At 47.3% G+C, this 25673-nt stretch overlaps 1 protein-coding gene across 5 annotated transcripts in view; it reads left to right on the top strand.

Annotated features, from left to right (window-relative positions):
- LOC121435438 (homeodomain-interacting protein kinase 2) overlaps nucleotides 1-25673 on the top strand; it is a 194834-nt gene extending 169161 nt beyond the window's left edge. For all 5 annotated transcript variants that reach the window (XM_041634756.1, XM_041634758.1, XM_041634757.1 and 2 more), the window contains exons 13-15: nucleotides 10944-11191; nucleotides 13704-13867; nucleotides 14656-25673. In XM_041634756.1, the coding sequence (XP_041490690.1) occupies nucleotides 10944-11191; nucleotides 13704-13867; nucleotides 14656-15117 (874 nt within the window). In that variant the 3' untranslated portion in view covers nucleotides 15118-25673. The remainder of the gene's footprint in view (nucleotides 1-10943; nucleotides 11192-13703; nucleotides 13868-14655) is intronic.

The raw sequence follows: 25673 nt of genomic DNA, 5'->3' as shown, positions 1-25673 counted from the left end.
CCTGTGTCTGACTAACCCAATTCTTTAAACTGCCAGTTGGCTCTTCATACTCTGTATGTGCTTCCTGGGTGGAGGGAAGAAATATTTATTGCATTTGCAAGACTGTTAACCTGGCACCAGAGCCTCTTTTCTGCACTTAGCAACCAAACCCCAGCAACATGTGCCTTCTTCTTGAGCTGACAGCTCAGGTGGCTCAGATGGCTGTCCGCTAACCTTCTGTGGCCATAGTTTCACAAGCACACCCTACTGTTACCTTTGCATTAGGATCGACGCCAGGGAGGGAACCTGCCACCCCAAGCCAGAACTCTCAGTCACCATTGTACTTCCCATGACTGGGTACAAAGTTTCCTGTTCACAATTAGGCTCAAATTATTCATTGCTGATTGGACATAATGCTGCTAATTATTAATCATAATGTTTTTGATTAGATAATAAATTTTCATGGTTGAAGTCATTACAAAATGTCCAGCTAGACTGACTATAGCAGTTCCTACAGGATGCAACACTCCCACCTTCCAGGTGAAGTTTAGTGGTGTGAGTTTTCACTAACATGGTTCGGTGTGATCATTAGTAAGGTTTGATAATACATTGTTGTGTTTCTGTTCCTACCATTTGCTAGGTATCTGAGGGACACAGGGGTGGTGAGCCAGGCCCATGTTTTGTGCTCCATCTGCTCATTCCAGGACGGGCCTCGCTTTCCTTTGTGATTGTAGCCCCAAACTGACTCAGTCTTCCATCTTTCCAAATCTGAGAATCCCAAGGACTCCGTTTCCTTCCAGAGAGGAAGGTTCTTCCTACCCAAGCCTGGCCCCTGGCTTGAGAAGCCTGTGCATGTGTAGCTCTGGCATAAGAAAAGCTGAGCAGCCTTGAGCACAGCTGGAGAAATGCAAAAGCAATTTAAAGACCTAGCTGTCAACCAGATCACAATGTCATTTTTAAAGGCTGAGATCAGAATTGACAGCAACTCCGAACATGAGGGCCCAGGAGAGGATTGACTAGAGGGTAGAAGGACAGGAAGATGAGTGTTACCTCTCCGGCAGCCAGGGCCATTAGGGCCGAAAGTGGAGGGCAGGTGGAACAGAGAACTCTTTCCCTAGGAGGAAACATAGCTGAAATGTGTGCAGCTTGTGAGAAGTGCGGTGAGAAGGACTCAGAGGCTCGAAGGGGGGCAGGAGCAACCACAAACTGAACCCCGTTACTTTATACAGTAGGAAATAGAGGGGACTGCTAGCCTTCACCAGGGAGGGAGAACACGTTAGAGACGCTCTCTGGAGTGGCTGCAGACTGAAGCCACAGAGCCATGGTAAAGGACCACAGCTACCCACTGTGGTAACACGGCTTACAGAGAAAGACGCAGCAGTGATACTTTCTGCAGAGATAAATGATTGTTGCCTTAGAAAATGGTTCAGTACCCATAAGGATAGGAAAGTCTACCTGAAGAAGCAGCAGCCAAAAGCGCTTACTCATAGAGAAACCACTGTGTAATTGGATCACGTAATTGTGGCTATATTTAACAGTGAGAAAGTAAAGGGACTTAGGATACCTTTTTCTGGAAATCATAATTATCATAAAATTTAACACAGTGAATATTTACCAGTCCCATCATTGTTAGATATATGTCTGGGACTCCAAGTGTTTTTGTGAGGCTCGCATGTAATAAACAAGAAGAGACATGTACAAATCATTCTAACACAAAGCGGAGCATCTCTAGAGGAACCAGCCACAAACTCAGGGGAGTTGAGGGAAGAGAGTTGTAGATTTAAGTGAGGTGAGTGACGTGGCAGAGCCTCAAAGGTGAGCAGACAGGAGCTTTACAGTAGCAAAGCTTATCCAAGAGGATGCAGAATGTTGGGGACAGTAGATTTGGGCACGAGAGATGGGCATGAGGCATTTCCTCTTAGATAGAGATAAAGGCTTTTCAGTGGGCTCTAAGGAGCTCAAGGAAAATCATCCACCCTAGAAAAGCCAAGTGTTTACTATGTGCACCTAAACAAGAAGGTGCCCTGACTGTGGACTCCTCCCCGGCCCAGTCTGAGTACTGGAGACACTTCTATTGTGATAAAAACACTGTAGTCAAGGCAACCGAGGGGAATCACAGCAGACCTGCCACAGTCTTGTCACTTCTGTTCCATTCATAAATGAGGAAGCTAAGGCCCAAGGAAGTCAAGTGACTCAGTCAAATTAATAAGGGTTCAGCTAAAAGAACTGGGATTCTTTCAGGAAGTGCTATGCCATTGAAGAAATTATATTATTAATTACTGACAAAATAACTGATTTCTTTTGGTCACTAGTCACTAGTTTAGCGCTTATAGATTCTGTCCTGCCTTCTCCTGTAACCAGTCCCATGCTAGCATCCATTGTGTAGACGGAGCTGTAACAGCTCAGAGCACAGGTGCTAGGTCAGTGCTCGTCAGAGTGCTAGGGCTGCCCCCGGACATGGGTGGAAATTTAAATCTCATTGTCACTGGACATTTTAATAAATGAGCAGACCACTGAAAATCCAGGGCTCTGTTCTTTTTAATCCCTTAATGCTAGAGACTTGGCATAAAGACAAAAACTAAATAATAAATACCCCTTTTCCTGCATTTCTCAGGATTAAGTAGAACTGGCCTTATTTTAAGTATTTGAAAATATGTTTTTGATGAGAGAAGTATTTCATTGTGTCTGTGTCTTCTTTTACTTGGAATCTTCTTGATCATTGTTTATGAGGACATGTCTGTTTATCCAACTCCTCACGCCTAACGTACCTTATGTCGAAACTGTCTTTTGTTTTGTTTTGTTTCTGTTTTTCAAAACAAGGTTTCTCTGTAGCTTTGGAGCCTATCCTGGAACTCGCTCTGTAGACCAGGCTGGCCTCGAACTCACAGAGATCCACCTGCCTCTGCCTCCTGAGTGCTGGGATTAAAGGCGTGCGCCACCACCACCCGGCAGAAACGGTCTTACAGAAATTGTGACATACAAACTTCTGTCATAAGGAAACCATTTTAAGTGTGCGATAAAAGTGATTCATTTCAGCTGATCTACAAGAAATATCTTTGTCCAGGCTTCATTATCCCCACAGCCATTCACCGAGTCACTTGAATGACGTCTCTAGTAGGGGAGTAAGGTCACAGACATGTCTACATTCCACACTTCACAGTATACAGCAGCCACGCGAGGACTGTTCAGCCACGGTTGCGAACAATGTCAACTCTAAGTATCACATGATGTTTTAGATATAAAAGCAACTTCTTAAGTCACTCTTAAAGTATTTATATTTTTTTTTAAATTTAGGGGACTGTAGTTATGTTGGGGGCTGTAGTTCCTGTTCTTTATCCAGAATGCATGAGGCTCTGGGTTCAATACCTACCTCAAAAAAGAGTTGACCCAAGATATTTGCTTCTTTATACCAAGTTGAAAAGGTTGTGAAATTAGTCCAGATACATTACAGTCAGAAACTTACAAACTATTGCTAAAATGACTTCTGCCTGAAAAATAAACAACAGGAGAAAGAAAAATAAACATTCATTTATTATTGCCTGAGCAAAAAAGTCAACCCAGTGGTGCACGCCTTTAATCCCAGCACTTGGGAAGCAGAAGCAGGCTCTGTGAGTTTGAGGCCAGCCTGATCTTCAGAGCTAGTTTCAGGACAGGCTTCTAAGCTATAGAGAAACCCTGTCTCAAAAATCAAAAATAAAATAAAATGTCAATTCAAACTGAAATTTCTTTGCGCTGACACATAGAGCAATGCAAACTCACCGCCCTCCTATACTGGTTAAAGAGCCCCATACGACCACCCTCAGAATGCACTCCTGGGCAGTGACTGCCAGCTAGAGGGCAGGAACAAAGAAAGCAGACTCCCAGTGTCCTGTAAGGGAACTTTGTTTCAAGCTACAACACACCCCTAAGTTGAAAACTATTTCAGTCTTGTGGGACTTGGACCCAGCCATGGAAGATCACTGTGTCTTCATCACAAGGCCCCATTCAAAACAGGACAGGGGGCAGAGTGGAGAGGCTCAGGGACTATATCTTGAATAAATGACACAGTGCCAACCTGTCTGTCCCCAACATCTTATCCTAATGTTTTAGTAGACCACAGAGCCACACTAAAGTGTGGCAACCTCCTGGTTCCTCCTTACTCTCCACAGGCACCAGAGAGGGTTGGCTCCAGCATGGCAGGGATTTGCTCAATGCGTAGACTTAATGTGATTGGCTACCCGGTCAGCTGAGTCAAACTGATTTAGGAAATGGATAAGTGAACCACTGAAGAAAGGGCGAGGAAGCCTGCACCTCCTTCCAGCCCCGTTTCTGATGTCCTACAAAGTAGTCATGGTGACAGACATGTGAGCAAATAAGCAGGTAATGCTGTTTGAATTGCAAGTATGCGCCATATTGAGTAAAGCTGGGGACTGGGGGATGGCTCTGTTGGGAAAGTACTTGCCATGCAAGCATAAGGACCTGAATTTGAACCCCAGAACCCATAGGAAAAATTGTGTATGGTAGTGTGTGCTTGTAACCCCATCCCTGTGATTACAAAGACAGGCAGATCCCTGGGACACAATAGCTGACTAACCTAGCCAAGCCTACTTGGCAAGTTCCAGGCCAAAGAGAAACCTTGTCTCAGAAAACAAGATGGACATCTCCTGAAGAGTGACACCTAAGGTTGACCTCTGACCTCCATACGTAGGCATGCATACACAAATACACTTACAAACAGTAAACAAACAAATTTAATGTGTCTTTTTTATGCTAATAGCTAAACTAAAAGCTAGCTAAACTAAAAGCTACATGACATCAGAGGGAGCACTTTGGCCCACAGGCCTTGGCTTCTCATCCTTCTCTCACTAGGGGCAGGTTAAAATAACCCACTGTGTTTTTCTGGTTGAGGCCCTAGGACAGAGAGGGCATGGAGACAAAGCAGTAAGGCTAGCTGGACCCTCCTGTCTTACTTCCTTCAACCGGGAAACTGCATGCAAACCTCCCCATGCCCAAAGAAAACCGCTGTTAGCAAATGGGTCCTGGGGAAACCAGGTGGGAGAATTTGCCTCAGTTTACCTTTCCAGTGTGTGTTGGAACCTCTCTGGGAGGCAGAGGGCTATGTAGCTTAGTGATTAAGACTGCAGATGCTTTGACCTTGGGCAAGCAAGTGACTCAAGCTCTCCTTGTTTGCAGTTCCTTTACCATGTAGTCGCGCTGTGAGGGCTGAAGGAAGTAACACGCGTACAGCACTTTGGTACTTGGTTATAGATCCAGTGTGTGTTGCCTCATTTGGTCATCAGTGTTGTAATGGGAGAGTGGGTTTGCTTTTGTTTTTTTCACATATAGCATTTACTCGGAAGTCAGGGGAGAGAAAGAAGTCATGGAAAGTCTATTGAAGGAGATGGATTTTGACCTTGCTCTTGAAGGATAAAATTGATTGAGATTAGCAAATAGAAATCAGAACCACATTCCAGAGAGGATCCTACAGGGATGGGGTCAGAGGCTTGCATCTGATCCTCAGGCTATATTTTCTCCTTTGTGGCTCATTTCTATACTTCTTAGCTCCTTATTTCCTTTCATCATTTTAAAATGATGAAAATCATCTATTGCCATGACAACACAATACAGTCGTGTGCTCTTGCTGCTTTGCTTCTTACTCAGAAGTGGTGTCTGTCAAGGCCATTTGAGCAAATATTTCTTATTCCCCTCCTATCGCTGTCTCTCTCACTTCCATTAACCAGCTCAGAATGGGATTGATAAGCTGTCAATAATAATTAAAGACAACGGTAGAATAAATCCCAGTTGTATCGACATATAGGAGCCTGAAGAACTCACAGTGGCAATCTCAGATGTGTGCTTGGTTTTTCAAGTGAGCCATTTAGCAGCTTCCTATTGTTCTCTAATCTGGATAGTGTATTTACATAGAACACAGACATTTCTAGCAGTAGACAAGATTAGAAACAGAGCTATCAAACTAATTCACCTTTCCCAAACCTGTCGTATATTCATCCAAGACGATACAATATTATGCTGTGCCGTGTGGTTTTGCTTGTTAGTCATGGGGCTTCCCAGATACAAACAAAAGGATGGGCCTCACGTGGAGTGTGGGGGTTTCCTCTCCCCTCCTCCACAGATGGCACAACACTGACATGCACCGCTCACTGCCCGCCTGATTCCTGTCGTGAAGCTTCCAGCTCCCACAGGACTCTGCCCAGAAAGCCTTCCTTCAGTGGCAGCGTGCTGATTCATGAGGCAGTTCACTGTGCCTTCAGAATGTTACAGGGACTGCAAAGAATTTAGCTGCATTAAGCTGGAGATTCTTTGGAATCTGCAAATCTTGAGTTATAGGTTCCAAATGGGCACAATTTGGATTGTGTTTGAGTTGAGATTAGCCAAAGTCAGTATCGTTTGCTTCACTTGCCCCCTTTCTAAATAACTGAAGGCCTAAGGAAGGGAGGCTCAGCAGGAAGTGACCAGGACCGCACGTATGTGTAAGGTCCTCTCACTGAAGAGATTTGGCTCCTCTTGACAGGAACAGTGGACTGGATTTATCTTGACTGTCTTTCATAGTAAATCTTCGAGGGATATTCAGAACGGGCCCTTTCATACTGCAAATAATCTCTCCCATTTCCCCTAGTAATTTCAGACTGGGTTGGAGCTGATGAATGGTACAGGGCCATGGTTCCTCAGGGTCCACCTGTAAAGGGACAGCAGACAGAACTAGAATGTCCTTTGCGGGGACGCATTGAGAACCAGCCTCTATCTTTGCACGAGTCCACCGCCTATAGATCATGCCCCTGCAGCAGAACATATCCCCATTTCAGGAAATGGTAAGTGGAGCCACTGTGTTTGGGTTATTTAATCAAGTACAAGTGATGGTGACCGAAGCCCTAAGTTGGGAACAGAACAGCATGCCTCCTGCATCCCCTTGGGAACTTGCCTGGAGAGAATCCTTGGCTCCATCCCTGGTTGTGGGAGCATTTTGTACCTATGCTGGTAAGAAGGAGACCCCAAAACAGGACAACAGTGTCCTGCTCAGGACCAGCAGCCTCCATTGACCACTCCCATCACAGGAAAGAGCAGCAGGTCCTCTTCCCAGGCACTCACTTTGTAGTTCTTGCAAGAGATCTCGGTTACTTACGGCCTTAAGATCTGCTGAGCACTGCTGCTAGAGGACCCAAGGCTACGTCCTGTGAACTTTTCGCTGTGGATAAGCCCATGGGCTTTTTAAAGTTAGAAAACCCATATACTATACAATTCACCCATCCACACTGCGAGATTGCACATTTGTTTTTTAGATTATGGTAAAATATGAAATTTTCCATTTTAATCATTCGGGGACACTGACTGTCACCATTATCTATTTCTAAAACTGTCATTCCAGCCCAATATTCTATACCCATTAAATAATTTGACATTTTTCTCTACTTACCCCCCAGACCTCTAGTATCTGTAATGTATTTACTTTTTGTATGAGTTTGCCTATTCTAGATATTTTGTGTGTTGAATCATGCAAAATTTGTTTCTGGCTTATTTTATGAGATACTTCCAGAGTTCATCAATGTTGTAATACATATCAGGGCTTCACTCAAGTTGGAGAGATGGCTGAACAGTTAAGAACACATACTGCCCTCCAGTAGACCTACATTCTATTCCCAGAACCTACATGAGGATGCTCACAACCTCCTGTAAGCCCGGTTTGAGGGCATCCTGACACCTCTGGCTTCTGTGGGTACCTGCACACACACACACACACACACACACACACACACAACTAAGAACAAGAAAAATATTTTAAAAAAAAAAAGGACTTCACTTTTTGCTCAACCTTTTGACTGACAATAATTCCATGGTATGGGTATGCAAAGCTTCGTTTATCCGCTCGCGCATTGGCCAGTGCTTTCGTTGTTCTCTCTTGGGTGTTGTAAACAGCGCTGCTATAGCCATTGAGCTAAGAATCACTGTTTGAGTCCCATCTCCATGTCCTGAGATAACATGCCTAGGGTTGGAATTGCTATGGTAACTCTGTGTTGGGCTTTTTTAAAATGCACGTGGACCTCTGGATTTAAACCATTACAAGTGAGGAAAGGGGGTCTTTATTAGTTGAAATGCACCTGGTTCTATCTGTTAATGTGAAGAGCTGCAAATGTGTGTGACCAGTTCATTGCTCGCCTTCTTTTGGGTTCTTAACAGTTATCATCTGGAAGACCCGTGTTAATCATGGACGGCTTTGTGACTCCCTGATTCTAACTGGTTATTTTAAAGCTTTTACTGTTTGACTCGTCACGTTGTTACACGGTCTCCTACTGAGCTTTTCATCTGCTCGAGGACAGAGGCCTGTTTCTGTTTCTTTGTGCAGCTATTCCCTGTGGCACTGACTGTGTAGATCTCCAAGATTCCAAACTAATGACATGTCATTTCTTTCCTCTCAATCTTCTGGCTCAGCACAGACTAGAGAAGAACTTCTTCAGCAAGCCCTTCCCTCATAAACCTTGTGTCTGATAAGGTTTTGTGCAGCGCTCGCTTTCCCCTGTTATCCCGGGTAGCACAGCTGATGAGAGCACACGTGGGATAGCCTTTCTCCTCAGGCTTGGAGCACTCAGGAGGCAGTCTGGGCTGCACGGTGGAACCCAGCCTTTAAAAAGGTCTAAGCAGATGGGGCCCCAGCACCAAGAGGGAAGTAGACACAAGTCCCCCTCCCAAACTCAGAAGCTATTTCCAATTGACAACCACTCAGAAGAAGAATTAATTCTCAGCGGAGTCTCACTGGGGATATAAACCACACTTACGGGCAGAATCCATGCCCAGCACTAGATGGCCAACTTTAAACAAACTCAGCGGTATTTCTAGAGGACTTTTGTCTCGGTGGTTTATCTAGGCTTTTTTTTTTTAACCTTACAAGTCTTTCTAATTTATTATGGTTTCTAATTTTGTATTTTTGTGGGATTTCTAGAGAGGGGGGGCCATATCTCTGTATCTATATGCGTGTGTGTGTGTGTGTGTTTGTTTTGGCTCTTTTTTCTGCTTTTTTTTTGTTTTATTCAGATTTGTTTGGTTGGTTTGGTTTTGGTTTTGTATTTTAGTTGCCTAATGAGGGAGAGGAAGAAAAGGTGTGGATTTGGTTGGGTAAAGGGGTAGGGAGGATCTGAAAGAAGTTGGGGGGAGGAAAAACTGATCAAAATATATTATATGAAAAAATCTATTTTAAATAAAAATTAAAATTATTTTAAGAAGATTTGAGATGAAAAATGTTTCAGATTTTAAATTTTCCCATGTGCATAAACTCTAAATGAAATTTTATTTTTAATATGTCTGCTTTTTGACCACAGCCTGTCAGATCAGATCAGACATGGGATTTCCCAATTGTGATATCATGTCAAAACTCAAACATTTTTAGATTTGGGAAGATTTATAATTTGGGACTAGGGAATCTCATCCTGTATAATAATAACAATAGTTGACCCGATGAACTACTTACATATTTCTTTTTTTTTCTTTGAGACAGGGTTTCTCTGTGGTTTTGGAGCCTGTCCTGGAACTAGCTCTTGTAGACCAGGCTGGTCTCGAACTCACAGAGATCTGCCTGCCTCTGCCTCCCGAGTGCTGGGATTAAAGGCGTGCGCCACCACCGCCCGGCCACTTAAATATTTCATGTAGTATTCCTGTCTCACCAGTCCCAAGAACAGCCTGATACAGGTTCTTTTGTTACCCATATCATTGCTGTGCAGACATCTAAATCCCTCTAAAATTGATGCTTCCCAAGGCCCTGTCACCAGCACATACTGAAGTTAAACATCTGACTGGAAGCCCATGTTCTAACCCACAATCCTGCTAGGGACCTCCTGTCCTAAGCAAAGAAAGAATAGGGATAGGCCACGAGAGGAATGGTCCAGCACTGGCATCACTGTGCTGGGTATCAGGAATGGGCAGGTCCCCCAGAGTCTTCACCCACTGCCTGTCCAACCTCTGTAGGTCTGCAGCCCTGCTGACCTTCTACTAGCCTTCTGCCTTGTTGCCCACTTCCCTACTCTCCCTCAAGTGATAAAAAACTCATCTTGGAAAGAACCTGTCCTGAGTTTGTGGCATTAGTCAAGACTCCTGAGGTAGGAGGGTCTTTGGGAACTCTATCAGATTCTATAAATACCAGCCTTTTCTCATATCGGATTAGCTGGAAAGTGGCCATCTTGTCTAGGCAATTGTTATTTCTTAAAAATAACTGATCAGTGTACAAAAATAGATGAACATCCATTTTTAAAACCTTGCCTGATACGCAGTAAGTTGCACTTCTGTCACCCCAGCAGCCTCTCACCAAGCCACAGGCATTGGTTCCCAGAGAAGCCACAGGAGCATAAAGCTCTGTGAAAAGCAAGTGCTGGCCAAGAGCCACCCTAGGCAGCTAAAGTCCCAGCGATCCACTCCCTAGTGCATTCGCATACAGGAGACTTGCCTTTAGAGCTCAGGACAGTGCTGTCTCCTGACCTTGGCCTAGAGTATGGGAACTCTGCAGGAGGGCCAGGCCATCCCTAAAATTAGCTACCCAGGGGTCCTAGGTGGCCTGAACACAAATCACCCAAATTCAACTCAATTTCTGTTTCTCAGTTTCTGAATGATGATGCTATGATCTTCAGAGCCTCACTTGGTCTGTCCCTCCACCAGCAGCCTGGATCGCTGGACCCCTCTTCCCTTCCTGCTTATGCTCTGCTGATTCTCACAGGCCCAGAGCCCAGACTCAGGGCCATTTCCTTTCCAAGCTGGTCCTCTGCCTGCCAGGTTCATTAGGGTTATGTTTCCTTGCTCAGACAAATTCCAGTTCTAGGGGTTGCCACCAAACTCTTGAATTTATCTCATGGGGATAGCCCAGGTCCGTCTGTGATTGTCTCACGTGCCGGGTCCAGCCCTGCTCTGCCTGCCTTCCCATGTGCTCTGGCGCTGGTTGTCTCACCTCACGCCAGCCACAGTTCTAACTTCTCCCTTTAACTTTGCAGCACGGTCTCCAAGCAGAGGAAAAATGTCATCAGCTGTGTCACAGTCCATGATTCTCCCTACTCTGACTCCTCCAGCAACACCAGCCCCTACTCGGTGCAGCAGCACACAGGGCACAATGGCTCCAACACCCTGGACACTAAGGGGGGCCTGGAGAAGCACTGCACCGGCAACCCCCGCACCATCATCGTACCCCCACTGAAGACCCAGGCCAGTGAAGTGTTGGTAGACTGTGACAGCCTAGGGCCAGGTAAGCTGGGGCCTCAGCAAGCCTAGAATTCCCTGCTTTTCTCGCTTTCTGCTGTTAGAAATGCTAGTACTAGTGAAACAGAAAGTACTGAATTATTTCAGATCATCTATATTGTACACACGGTTTTGTTCAAGCAGCCACAGTGGGACCCTGTCTGTATCATAGAATATCACCATATCCCATAGAGAATATTTTCCTTTTGACCTTCTGAAAGCTTGACTGTCCTCATGGTGGCTCTGCATCTATTATGGTTGAGGAATAAACAATGAAAGCGCCCAGGTTCCTGTCAGCTGGTTTAGGGGCCCTGTGGTAGAGCAGGTGTCCTGTGGAGGGAGCACTTCCTCTGAGCTTCCATATGGGGGTCAAGGACCTTTAGCAGGACTTTTCCTTAGGCACAGAGATGTGAGCTGAGTGCATTTCTCTCGGCTTTGTTTAAAGAATTAACATCCCACAAGTCTTGTTCTGAATATCGAGCCCTGGCAGGAAGCTGGTGAGCAGAGCCTTCGAAATCAGTTCAGTGGTTCACTTTGGTTTCACTCAACAACATCTCTTCAGTATTTCCTTCACTCGGGTTCACATAGAAGAATTGGGGGGCTAAGCCTGAGTCTGCCTGTCCTTCTGCCACATGCTGTCATCAACCACTGTCAGGCCAGGGAGCATCTTCATGTCAGGAAGGGACATACTGTTAAGCTTTGCTAAATATTAAAGCTATTGTTACTTGGTGGAGACCGTCTGTCCATCACCTGACATGGCAACAGGAAACACCTGAGGTTACCCTGGAAGATTCTTCTTTGTTGGTTACAACTTGCCAGGCTGAGAAGATACAGGCTGCTGAGATCTGCCACTCAAGGTGCAGAGTAGAATTCGAGATGAGATCTCTAGGGGTTTTTCTAGTCCCCTTATATAGCCAGCCTGAAATACTATCCCACTGACACAGCAAGCCTGTGACCAGCCCCCCTTTCTTATACCAAGAACTCTGCCTGAAAGGAAATGGAAACTGGCTTGGGCTTCTTTCTCCCTCACCATCTGACTGGGGGTGACCCATGTTTGGTGTGCTCACAGGCACACAGTCAACCTCCCAACCAAAGTCATTTTCTTCTCAATTAATTCTTCTTTGCTCTTTAGCTCTTAAGGAGTACAGTGAAAATGTTAACTCTAGCTTTTAAACTGTACGACACCAGTAGCACAATTCACAGGTTTCTTTTGTTCCTGTAGGCCTTAGAACAGAACACAGAGTAAGTGTCAGGGACCTTCTCCCCGTGCCCATGTTTGCCCAGGCTCTTGTGCAGCTTTTCATCTGGAGACATGCAGTATTTCCTCGTGACTGTGTATCTGCTTGTTGCTTGCTATTGTTGACTCTTGGGTATTGGTCAGTCAAGAGGCTATAGCCAAGCCAGACGTGGCGATGCACATCTATAATACCAGCGCAGAAGAAGCAGAGACAGGATGACTACAAGCTTGAGGGCAGCCTGGGTTACAGAATGAAACCCTATCAAAAATAAAAGGTGTGAGAAGAGGGTTATGACCTGTCCATTTAGGTGCTCTCCTTTGCGAAGCATTGCTCTTACTTTATTCTGGGGGTGAATGTCTCACTCCCGCCCAGCTGCTCAGTTCAGGCCTATCCTGACCAACGGTTAGCACCTCCCCGCATTCCCTGCCTCTACCTCTTGCCTTTATGCTCTGCGATGCCTCCTGACTACCATTCTCACCTCACCTATTCCTGGGGGGAAATGGTCACAGTACCTAGCAGGCAGCATTGTGCTTAGGATACATTGGCTAGGTTAAGACAGCAGACCCAGTAAAGCTCTGGGATCTCTTAATCAGGCATTTAGAGCCTCCTAATATGGGTATTGCCTTTCTTAATCTTCTTCCCACTGAGCGGCATCAACACCCAGACTGTGCTAGAATGCAGACTCTTCTGCCACCCCCAGCAGCATTGACCCAAGTACAGAGCTCCCTCCTGGCTGGGCAGAGTCTCTACATTGTCAGTATCATAGGAGCAGTTGTTACGCCAGCCATATGCTTTTCTCAGGCCGTTCCCAGGAGAGCTAGTTTTATCCTGCCTTGGGTCAGGAGATCTGCAGGGCTATTGGAGCTTCTGGCGTTCACCCTAGCTGTTTGTTAGGGCCAACTATGGACATGATCACATCTGATCCTCTTAGCAACCCGGGAGGCAGCCAGTCAGGCCTCCTAACTTTCACACACCTCCCAGATAGAGGACCAGCGTGGAGTCCAAGCTGGGCCTGTGCCTTTATCCTTGATTGTGTTACTCCTGTCTCCCTTGTTTGCCGCTCCAACCCACCATGCAGCCAAGGGCCAGAGCCCAGCTGCCTCTCCAGAGACAAGACGAATGCCTGACTAGGTCAGGGGACTGAGTGGTTTATGCCTGGGCAGTGTCAGGAACATGTCCTTCCTGGAAGACTACTGTTTACAGGGAGGGAGCACATCTTCTCAACAGCCAAGAACATGCCCCTGACCTATGACCTGTTGATCCCCCCCCACCCTCCCGCAGCGGTCAGCACCAGTCACCATTCATCCTCCTTCAAGTCCAAGTCCTCCAGCACCGTGACCTCCACCAGTGGCCACTCTTCAGGGAGCTCATCAGGAGCCATCGCCTACCGGCAGCAGCGACCAGGCCCCCATTTCCAGCAGCAGCAGCCCCTCAATCTCAGCCAGGTAAACCCTGACAGCACAATGCCTTAAGTGGCCTTGATAGCTTATTCCTACGCTAGACCAATGCTGGGAAAGGTGGTAACACTGGTTCACAGAGAGCCAACCCAAAGCCAAGTGATAGAGAACTTAGTGGCATGGTGCCAGAGCTGACCTGCTGATCGCAGGGCCCAGCAAAGAGTACGCATAATATCCTGCCGTTGCTTTGGGTCACCAGACTAGCCCTGAAGTTGCTTCTCTTCAGGGAGTCCTCACAGTCAATGCCCCAGACCCATGGAAAAAGTACCCTAGGACTTGCACACATGCCCCAGTGATTTGGGTTCTCTGCAGAAGAGAGGGCTCTTTGCTTGGACTGGTTCTGGAAGTCCCCAGAGTGAGGTGTCACAGCCTGTGGGAAAGCCGTCACTTCTCAGAGAGGGATGACTTCAGCAGAGCAGCCCACTGGCTTTGCTCCCGACTGGCTGAGTATCACCCTAGTCTGGTGACTGGCCAGTCAGACATCACTTTCTCATTTCAGACAAATTTTTATATTCTCTGCTTTTTGTTTTTTTGAGACAGGGTTTCTCTGTAGCTTTGGAGCCTGTCCTAGAACTAGTTCTTGTAGACCAGGCTGGCCTCAAACTCACAGAAATCCGACTGCCTCTGCCTCCTGAGTGCTGGGATTAAAGGCGTGCGCCACGGGCATGTTCTCTGCTTTTAAGGGAAGCATGTATTGTCACTCTTGCTTCCCACCCTGTCCCTCCTCCTTCCCCTCCTGCCCCTAACACCATCCCTCTGCTACGTTTCCTTCTCAGGCTCAGCAGCACATGGCTACAGACCGCACTGGGAGTCACCGTCGGCAGCAGGCCTACATCACTCCGACTATGGCCCAGGCTCCATACACCTTCCCGCACAACAGCCCCAGCCATGGCACTGTACACCCCCACCTGGCTGCAGCTGCCCATCTCCCCACCCAGCCTCACCTCTACACCTATACCGCGCCCACAGCCCTAGGCTCCACCGGCACCGTAGCCCACCTGGTGGCATCCCAAGGTTCAGCACGCCACACTGTGCAGCACACTGCCTATCCGGCCGGCATCGTCCACCAAGTCCCCGTGAGCATGGGGCCCCGGGTCCTACCCTCACCCACCATCCACCCCAGTCAGTATCCAGCCCAGTTTGCCCATCAGACCTACATCAGCGCCTCGCCAGCCTCCACCGTCTACACTGGATACCCACTGAGTCCTGCCAAGGTCAACCAATACCCTTACATATAAACACTGGAGGGACCCGCAGGGAGGGGGTGGAGGAGCTCCCACAGACCTGGGGAGCTGGGGTTTTATACTGCAGGTGCCGCACACAAGCAATGCAAATGGGGCAGGGGGGGGACAGTCAGGACAGAAGTGAAACTTGAACTAGGAAGTGGGAGGACTTAGAGCAGAGAAGAGAACCTTTTAAAAGGAAGGGATTAAGGAGTGGGAAATCTATGCTTTTTATTTTAAAAAAGAAAAAGGAAAAAAAGAAAAAGAAAAATTAGTAACAAAAGAGTAAAAAAAGAAAAAACTCAGCTCACAAACCCATTCTGCACCAAACTGGAAAAAAAAGAAGAGCTACAGGAAGATTCTGGAAGCAAGGGGCCCCAGTTTTTGAAGAACTTTATGAACTTTTTAAAGATTATTTTCATATGGCAGCAAGTGACATTGAAGAATTTGCTGTCAAGGAGACCTGATATGGAAATCCAATAGATTTTTAATTAATTGAACATGAAAATTAGGGATTTTTCCGGAACTCCAAAAGGGTCAACACCCCTTTCAAGTATCAGGCCGTGGCCTGAGGAGGCTCATATTTGGGGTTGGTCTGGGGATGGCAAAGTCCAGTTCTGGCTCATTCGTCAGGAACAGTGGGGTCAGCCAGACTGATGGAAGACCCTCAGGAGAGGGGCAGGTTTCCTCTTTTGGGGTATTCTGGATAAATCTCTAAGCAATGTTATTCCTCAGATATCATAATAATGTGTGTTGCAGTCTTTAATTTTTTTCTTTTCTGTGATTTTTCTTTTTATCTCGAATCAACCCCTAGTGGTGTAGCATAGGGCTAGGTCGTCACGGACACCCTGGTAGAATGTAGCGCTCTGCACCCTCGTTTCCCACCAATAGACTATCCCTCAATACGATTGCACAAAACAAGTGATCTAGCATCGGCAGGAGCCAATGTGGTGGTCTAGGTGAACGAGCGAGTGTACGTGAGCACGTGTGGGTGTGAACGGGGCTGCCACCCTCCCCGTGTGTCCCTTGGCACCGCCGTCACAGCCCTTGCAGTCTTGATTTTACATCATTCCCTCCTAGTGCCTTAACGACCGACAGACAGACACGGTGAAGGGTAACTTCCACTGGTACTCCAAGAAACTGGCTGGGGCAGGTCAGATATGTTCTCAGCTCTTTTGTTAAGCTGTTAAAAGAGTACTTTACTTGGGTCTTTTTGGTTTTGTATTGTTTTAATGTCATGTGGATTGTCTTTCCTGGGCTCATTGTGAGCAGAAGGATTTCAAAGAAGCTTGTATAACTAAAAGCGGGGAGGCGGGGATCTCAGGAGAGATGTAAGAGCCAGGTGGGGGACACTGGCGACATCTGGTTCTTCTGAGTTTTCCTCTGAGGGCAGAGGTCCAGAGAGACTCCCCACCCTGCCCTAGCTTTGCCACACATGGCGTGAGGGGGTCTTAAGGACCTTCGCCAGGCAGCTGCCTCAGCCTCCAGACCCACCACCCGCTTCCTGGAGCCATCTGGGGAGAGGCAGGAGACCTGTTCCCATTTCTGCGTCCCTCCCCAGTCCCTCCCTCCCACAGAAGCCTAGTAGTCTCAGACATACCTGCATATCTCTCCACCAGCTCCAGGGACTCCGGTCGGGCTCCCCTGCAGACCGCCACTGCTACATCTGCTGTTGCAATGAACCTAGGTCTCCCAGTCCACTTGGACCTCTGCCTTTGAGAGATGAGCAGGCAGAGGGGCTGGAGGGACATTTGGGAAAACACTCCCATGGACAATTAAGCCTCAAAGAAATCTGCCCTTCACCCTCTGCATTCTGGATGTTTTCTCCAGCTTTGAACAGTGAGGTGGGTAGGAATTTTCTGTTCCTACTGGGAAACTCTGAAGCCATGGAGGTTGGAGACAGTCAGGTCCAGGATGGGACATAGCAGCGTGGTATGGATTATTTGAGCCTGGTGTGAGTCCTAGCTAGCCCCTAATCCACATCTTCAGGTAGAAGGTTTGTGGTCAGCAGTCCAGCCTTCCCAGTATCCTCCCTGCCTTCCCTCTGTAGGCCCTGAGCAATCTACTGTGAAAGACTTCCCTCATGAGACCTGCCTTCCTTCAGTAACAAAGCTTACTTAGCTTTTAGCTGTGAAAAACTCTGGAAACTTCCCCACCCATTGATTCTTATAAGGTCCCCCAACTGGATATGTCTTAGTGCACCTTTGGCCAAAAAGAAGAGATGCTAGAGCCTGGCGAGGCCTGACCCACTCCAGCCAAGGACTAGAGGGAAGCTGCATCCTTGTCCTAGTCAGCTACTTTAGCCCAAGCCTGGCTTTAGCTGAAAGTGAGACAACAGGAAAAGTCAGTTCAAGGTGGGGTGGGCATCAAAGCCTTTGGAGAACCCCTGAGCCAGAGGCTCCTGGAGCCTCACCAGCATGGAAACCCATCTGTCACGGAGCTTCCAGCAGTCAGATGGCAGCAGTTTCCCTTGGGGCCTTCTCGTACTAAGTCCTGACTGGAAGTGGGCCTGGGTTTGCCTTGCTCTGTGGTGGGATCTGGAGGGCCAGCGCGGTCCAGAGCTGGTCTAGAAGAGGGAGGACTTGTCCTCCATCTCTTCTTGTCCGCTGACACTGAAGCTCTTCCACCCCTTCTGTCCTTTCCTCTTCTCCTTCCAGACCAACCATGAATGTTCCCTGTTGCTCATAAGTTAGTCTTATCGTACTGATTATTGTGTTATTGCCACTGTAATTATGATCATTATCACCTTGTTGCTATTTTAGTCAGGGTGTGAACACATTTATTCCAAGTATCTTTGTGTTTTCTTCGTAATATGTAAATTTGTTTTACTATAGCTGTGAGTATATGAGTAGACTGGAGGGACATACAGATGTCCAGTCTTGTCCGAGGGAATGGAAAAAAAAAAGGAAAGAAGGCTCAGGAATTAGGAAAAATTGTTCCTGTCATCTCTGTCCCATAGAGAGCTGCAAAGAAGGCTACTGCAAAGCAGAGACTCGGATACATTGGGTCCTTCTCACATGGCCCAGCTGGGTACTCAACCGCTGTTGGTACAATGTCTTTTGGACCTTTGGCAGTTTCTCCCACGTTCTCTGTGCTTCCCTCCGCATCTAAACTACTGACCAGATCTTAGCCTGCCTCACATCTGACAGTCAGCTCCAAAGGCCCCTCTCAAAGCTGCCCCGACCTTTCCTTACCTTCATTTTTCCCGTCACTCAGCTCAGCTCTTTCAGTGCAGAGACAGTGGTCCCACCCAGAAGCCATTAGGTGCAGTGAAGGTTATGGGCAGCCAGTGCCTCCTTGTGAGATATTTCTGCCTCACTCTGTCCTTCTGCTCAGTTGCCACCCTTCCTGTTTCCCTGGTCTGCTTCTTCCCAGACATCTATCTTCCCAGCACGCTGTTCTAGGGAGCGAAGTCAAGGAATGAGACATAAGAGAGCCCCACGCAGACAGACCAGCAGCTGCTCAGATGCTGCAGGACTCCTAAATCACTGGCAAGTGAAGGGCACAGTGGGACTTGTAGCCACCTCCTTCCCGGGCTCTAACTGTGCCCTTCAGTGTGTGCATTGTGGTGATGGTGTGTGTGCGTTACCCACTGTCACTCAGAACAAGCAGGCCCCCGGTGAAGGAAGTTCCCCGAACAGAAGATAGCCACTCGGCAAACCTCCATTCCACTCCCGCGCCTCCCCTGTTCTCAAGTCCATGTACAGGAGTCACACAATACCCCAGCCAGTCAGCACCCTCACCTAAGTTCCCGAGGTGCTCAGCACCTCATCCCTTTGCAAAGATGGAAGAAAGGCTGCTGTCCTTGGTACTACGTACGCTCTCAGTGGGAGGGGGCCACTTAGTCCTTAGTAGACCATGTGTCTCTGGGCCTTCTCTAGTGAAGAAACACTGCTCAGCTTGAGGAAGATGAGAAGGAAACAGGTCTGTGGCACTCATGACCCTCAGGTCAGCAGACTCTGCTGCTCGCTGGGTTCTTACTGACCATCTGGGCCTTGGCACACGGGCCTGTGTGTCAGTATGTCGGAGTGATGTTTTAGGAAAGCAGATGAGCGGGCCAGTGGGTAGGCAAGGCTGGTGTTCATGTCAGTTAACCCTGTGAAGTGGATGTGGTTGGTATGGTTCAGAGGAAAAGGGGTGGGTGGAGGGGGCCAGTGTCCCCTGGACTGTGTTCAAGTTTCTCTCCTTCCTGGGGCAAGGTTGTTTTCCACTATAAAAGCCAACTTGGCTTTGTTCTGTTTGCTTCTAAGGATTGAAGCTGACCAACCATTGCATGGAGCAGGTCAGGAAAGGAGGTCAGCACAGCCGATAGGACCTCCCTAGACCAGCTCTTAGGAGATGCAGACACTTTTGAACGGTGTGGCGGGGGAGTGCATTGGCTGACTTTAGTGAGTGGAGTTAATGTTGAGGAGGCTTAAGGAAGTACTCCTGGTGGTTCATGGTAGTAAGGGTGATTGGGTCCTTACTCCGTCCCTCCCTCCCCCAGGTTCTCATCATCTGGCTGAGGGCAGAGTAGGATGTGCGCAGGGCTCTTGCTGGCCTGCCAAGTAGCTGCTAGGACAGAAGACAGGAGAGAGCTAGCAGAGAGAGTTCCTTCCATAGCCCAGCCCGAGACCACACAGCCCCCAGCCAGGCGCTGGACCACAGCACATTGCCCCAGGGTCTCCCAGGCTTCGCTCCTCATTCCTGTTTTCCCTCTTATGTGCTTTTCAGATTTTCGGTGGGGGTCCTCAAAATTAAGCAGGCCAGAGATGTCCTTACCAAATTAGAGAGGAAAGTAAAACTGTCCCTTTCTTTAGCCAAAGACACCTTTACAGGCAGACAAATGTCATCCCCTGTTCCCTTGGGCAATACTGGCTTCAGTGATGCAGTTCCGTTTATTCATTTATTCCCCTCCCTGTCCTGCCTCCTTTTTTTTTTTTTTTTACTCTCACTGCATTTATTTCAAAACCACTCATCTTTAAAGAGGAGTGAAGTCTAGTCCTAAGTGCTGCTGTTCCTAGGTAACTGAGGCCCCTACAGTGTTCATTTGTGTTTAATTGATCTCATGCTTCTGTGGGGAGCTAGCAAACAAGCAAGCAACCCTTCCCTGGTGACCCACGCTGCCTCTCGGGCTCCGGATGCACAGGACCGGCTTGAGATGGCAGCATCTGTCCACCTGCCCGGTCTCAACAAGCAGTACTCAGACAAATCCATCAAGCCACTGAAGAACCAAAGATGGCGAAATGAGGCATACTTAATTGCAAAAGCAACCTCATGAACACTTTGGCACTATGGCTCTCTGTAGTGACCAACTGAAGAGAGGTTTCCCGGGTCTTTAGAGCAGTCTCTTTCCTTCTGGCTCAGAGTTGCCAGAAAAGAGAGCCTGAGGCTCCTTGTCACAGACCCTTCCCCAATCCTTTCAGGGTCCCGCATCCCAGACCAGTGCAGGAGAGCACTGCACAGATGACCTCCTGCTGCACACAGTAGTGTGCTAGGACTACCCCTTGTATGAGGACTCACCGACGGTTATTGAGTGTTCACAGTATGCCAAGGCCTTGCTGAGCATCCTCTCACAGACCCATCACGACCACCCACCCCTGGCAAGAAGTCAATACCCCCTGTTTGACAGATAGAAGAGCTGTCCCTCTGAGAAACTGGAATGTGAGAAAGGAAAAGCGTGATACATTTCAGAATCCCCAAGTTTTTAATCCTATTTTTTTGTTAATCAGGACTTTACTGATGTAAAATTTGTTTCCCTGTTTAACTACTAACTACAGTGACAGCCTATCTCTAATGGGTCATTCAATGACGCTCCCATTCCCTAAGTGCCAAACACAGGCTAAGAATTGCTCAGTGAGCCCCGTGACACCAGCCACGTCAGTCCCTGTACAGATGAGGCACCTGGCTTAAAGCGCCCGTAAGCTGCCCAGGCCACCCAGCTGGTGAGAAGGAACGAGCTTGACCTTCTATCTGCTTGGCTCTAGAACTAGCTCACAGACCCAGCCTCAGCTGCCTCCCTGTGTACAGCGAGGACAGTCCTTTGCTGAATGTCACGCTCTGTCTTCCCTATGCTGCTGTGGGCTCAGCGTGTCTGTGCAAAGAGGGTTCCTGGATGGGATGCAGGTGGAAGAGGAGGAGTTTGACTTTAAGAACAGTCGGGAGTTTCTCTGGATTCCTAGAATTCCTTTCTGGTTTCTTTCCAGCAACTAGCTTTAGTCACACTGCTACAACTCCTGTCAGACTGAAGGGAAAGTGTTCTTTTCTTCTATAAAATTAAATAAATAAGATGATTTTTCTTGCTTATAGTTAATCCTAGAAAGGCAATACTAAAAGTATATATTTTTTTTCCAAAATGCTATTTTTTACTGTACTTGATAAATACCTTGGCAGCTCTGATCTCTGTAGCAGACCCTCTCTTCAGCTCTGGGCAGAACCAGGGGCCAGGTTCACACCAAATTTGTAAATACCATCTTGGTCTGTGTCCAGGAACTTTTTTTTTCTATGAAGAAACAAACAAAAACAAAAAAAAAAGAAAAACAAAAAAAGAGGAGGAAGGGGAGGATGAAGGCAAGCTGGGAAGAGGAACAAAATCACATTTTCTTGCAAAAGAGACCTTCTCAAAGAGATGGACAGAGCATGACAGAGCAAAGCAACCAAGCCAGGAAGTGAGAAAGAGGCGCCTCAGACTGTCATGCCATTGGGAGCGCTAACACCACAGTTTAGTTCCCTTGAGAGGTAACAAAAACCTGGAAATGCTCTAGGACTAGATTTCCATTTCTTAAAGACTCTCACCATGCACTGTATCTGCTCAGTTGTTTCGGTTGGGCTTTCTCTTTTCTTTAAAAATGTCTTTACTGACTGTCTCCAGGCTTGTTTGCCTAAGTTCTTAGGTCGTTTACACAAGTTCTAAATTCTTCTAGAACTTTAACTTCATTGGAAGTGAACCCAGCTAGTGTAGCTCTGAGGTCCTGGCTGGTGTCAGTGGTGTTCTGGGCCTCTGGCAGAGCACCTCGCAACGGTCTCAGCTGGTTTAGATATGTTACCTTACGCAAACTGTGACCCAATGGCAATAATTACCTCAAATATGGGCATTCGTCCTGGTTTTAGCCTTTTCTGAAATCATGTAGCCAGCTTGACCTTGTCATTCAAAAGACTATGAATTCTCCATGGGCTGAAAGTAAGGATGAACGCATACCCCGGTCACTGTTGCCGAAGTGAGTCCTGAGAATAGCTCGCCCTTCTACCAGAAGAGATGGCCTTGTGTCATGATCAGTGTGATGTCAAGGCTGTGTGGAGCGTGTTCCTCACCACGTAACATGCCCTTTGTGCTCTCCGGTATCAAGTAAACTCCACAGTTAACTGTGGATACTCAAGCATACTCTGGCTACATTTTATAGTTTAAGTACTTTATAGTTTACATTTAACCTGGTACTTCTTAAAAGAAAATTGTTCCTAACTGCCATCTTCAACCACAGCGATTGATTGACTCTTAAACCAGAAGCTGTGTCTCCCTGAGGCAGGCATGTTCCGCTTATACTGCTTGTAGCCCAATATGCGCGTTTCCTTTATTGTTGCTTTCCAGGGACCCTGAGAGAATGTGAGAGGAAGTCTAGAGGGAATGGGAAGGGGTAAGTCCTGAGCCTGGGCCAGATGCGGGGTCCTGTGCCATGAGGATCGGTACTTGTCATCGAGGCCTTGACAGCATGGAGGGGCGGTGAGAAGTGATCCCTGCTCCATCAACTTTGTCTTGGCTTGAATGCTTCCTTCAGGACTAGATCCCTCACCTGGCAGTAGGTGGTGCTGGTTCTCAGCAGCTGTGAAGGTATGGTTGCTGTTTCTGGGTCCCCAGTGAACCTCTAGAGGTCAGCATTTTGAGAAGGAGAACCATACCGTTATGCCATCTTCACTGGCCGGGTTTTCACATATCACTACTGTCTTAGTCATTTTTCTTTAAGAACAAAACCCATGTAAAATGATGTGTACTTTAATTTACCCATTGTCCGGCTACGCTGTGAAACCTAGTTCAGAGGCCTCTGCTGATGGACCGAAGGAGCTGGGGTGGACGAAGGGTGGCCCATGGCGCTGGGTCCACGGAGGGGATTTACAGTGAAACGGGCCTCAGAGCCAAGTGTGGGCTCCACTGGTAAGCAGGAGAAGACAGGAAATACCAGTTTTCCTGATCATCTTGTTGGGCTTGGGGGTGTTTTATTTTTGTCTTGTGTTTTGTCTTTAAGACAGGGTCTCGCCATGTAGCCCTGGCTGGTCTGGAACTCACTATGTGGACTGGGTTTTATTTTATTTTTCCTGTGCTACCACTGAACTGTGGAGGACCCATGGTGATCAATATGTGATGTGATTGTTCCTCCACAGACACCTTGAAAGCTGCAGCACGAGGTACAGGGCTGCTCACCTCTGCTTGCTTTGCCCCTGCGGCCAGGCCAGTGCTGGCGGCGTGCGCCTGTGGTCTCTGAGAATGAACGTCCTGTACGATGCTCTTCATCTCACCCTCCTTAGTCATACTCTGAGATCCTGGTGTGTGTGTGTGTGTGTGTGTGTGTGTGTGTGTGTGTGTGTGTGTTTTCCTTTGCACTAATAAACCAAATGAATTTTGTGTCATTGTCTTTGGAGCTAACCCATGTTTTTAAAAATGAGAGGTATAGAAATGGGCTTTTCATTATTATTTGAAAAGTTTAAATTTACTGTATCTAAAGAAGGGCTCTGCTGTCGCTCTTTTTAGTTTCCTCTCAACCAACTTCCAAAAATGGATCTCCCCTGCCCCTCCCCCTTGCATTGACTCCTTGCTTCTGTTGCCACCTCTGCCCCCTGCTGTCAGCACAGACCTGCTCTGCTCAGGTGCTCAGGACTTCCAGGAAGCTCCAGTCAACTAGAAGACTTGCTTAGCCTTGAGAGCCTCACTCCTGCCTCCCTGGCTCCCTGCTGGGCTGACGGACAGTGGATTTGCTATTGAGGTGTCAGTGCTTTGGCTCAGGTTAGGAGGAAGGACATAGGAAGTTGAACGTGGCGGTGACTCTGAGCAAGACGAATATACACACACCCTTCAAAGCAGAGGCCCTGTTCACGCTGTCTCCAAGTCGGCTAGCTCCCTGCCCTTCCACATCCTTCTGTCTTGTGTACTGCCCATTTGAGACTGGCTTTCTTCCATGGGTTACCCAGGGCACAATCATTTCTAGCCCCAAAAGCACCCTTCACCCCTTTGCGTGTGTGTGTGTTTTTAACCAAATGAAGTTGACAAGAAAGGCGTATGTTGGGGCTGCAGGATTCCTAGTGTAGTAGAAGCACTGTATAGATAGAGATGTTGATATATATGTTTGTGTATATATATATCAAGCCAAATTTTCTGATAGGAAAAGTATAGCTTTATGGATGAGAAGGAAGAGGAGCCCTTTAGAGGTTGGAGAGCACTGATGTGTCCAATGAGCAAGGTGCATCCTGTTCCTTCACTCGCAGCTAAGGCCCCAGCACCCAGCCCTCGCCATCCACCTCACCTCAGCAGAGCTGGGAGACTGTGAGGGTTCTGCTGCTCTGCGGGTCTCCAGCAGCAAAGGCCTGGGAGAGGGAGGGACACAGACCAGCATGACTGGGCTTTTCCACCCATTTTGCTCTGACCGCATGCATTCAGCTACAGCCTGATATTATCTCACATTTTAAAAAAAAATGGCACCGTGAAGACGGCGGGCGAGAGAGATCGGTAGCAATGCTTACCTTTCAGCTGCCTGTGGGTTCAGGACGCTCTGGGCAGGAAGACACACTCCCTGGGACTAAAACGGAGAAGAGGGGACCCGTCAATGCCCATTCCCCAGTCCAAGGAAGGAGGCTCCCTCCCCCAGGCCATCTCACCTAGATGTTTCTCTAGCAGGTCAGCTCAGCTCAGTCTCGACAACCCCTTGAAAGCCCTGGCCAGCGTGTCCCTTCACTGTACGGTTTCTGTGATAAAGTGTTAATCCATGTTAATCTATGTGGGAACTATTGCGTGCAACAGTATTTTCTCGTGTACCTCCTTCTCCTCTGTGGCGTGTCTCTTCTTTTTATTTATAATGTCTACTTTTGTTTAAAAGGACAAACCAGTGTGTCGTAGACCTCTGTAGCCTGTTCCTTAGTCTCATTATAGATATGTTATAAGGGTGGATATTTTACTTGGCTTTAGAATGTTTTTCAAGAAAACTAATTCTTAACTGATGAAGTTGTTGCTACTAAAATGCTTGTTTTCATCATGATGTCGTGCGCTTCTAAATTAATCATCATTTTCGTTGTAGAAAAATGGAGTGAATTTATATTAGTCTTGGAAACTAATAATAGCATTGTAAATTTATGAGATGATTTTAACAGAAAAATTATAGAAGAATATAGTTATTTTAATTGTAATATTACTAACTGTAGGGTGAGGAAGGGGGGGTCCTGTTGTGGTGAACTCTGTTATAGCTTGTTACTCAGTTTCTTTTTGATCATTTTTTCGGTCTCTGAGGTGAAGCGAGTTATTAATGGAATCTGTACACTCACATATGCATATTGTATATGTGTAGAGATGTGGTCACACTGTCTTGGAATTACATTAAACTGTTTGGAATCAC

The sequence above is a fragment of the Microtus oregoni genome, unplaced genomic scaffold, assembly GCF_018167655.1.
Source record: "Microtus oregoni isolate MIOR12 unplaced genomic scaffold, Mior012 000046F_ref0000063, whole genome shotgun sequence".
Classification (NCBI taxonomy): Eukaryota; Metazoa; Chordata; class Mammalia; order Rodentia; family Cricetidae; genus Microtus; species Microtus oregoni.
This window is presented reverse-complemented; position numbering and strand designations above follow the sequence as displayed.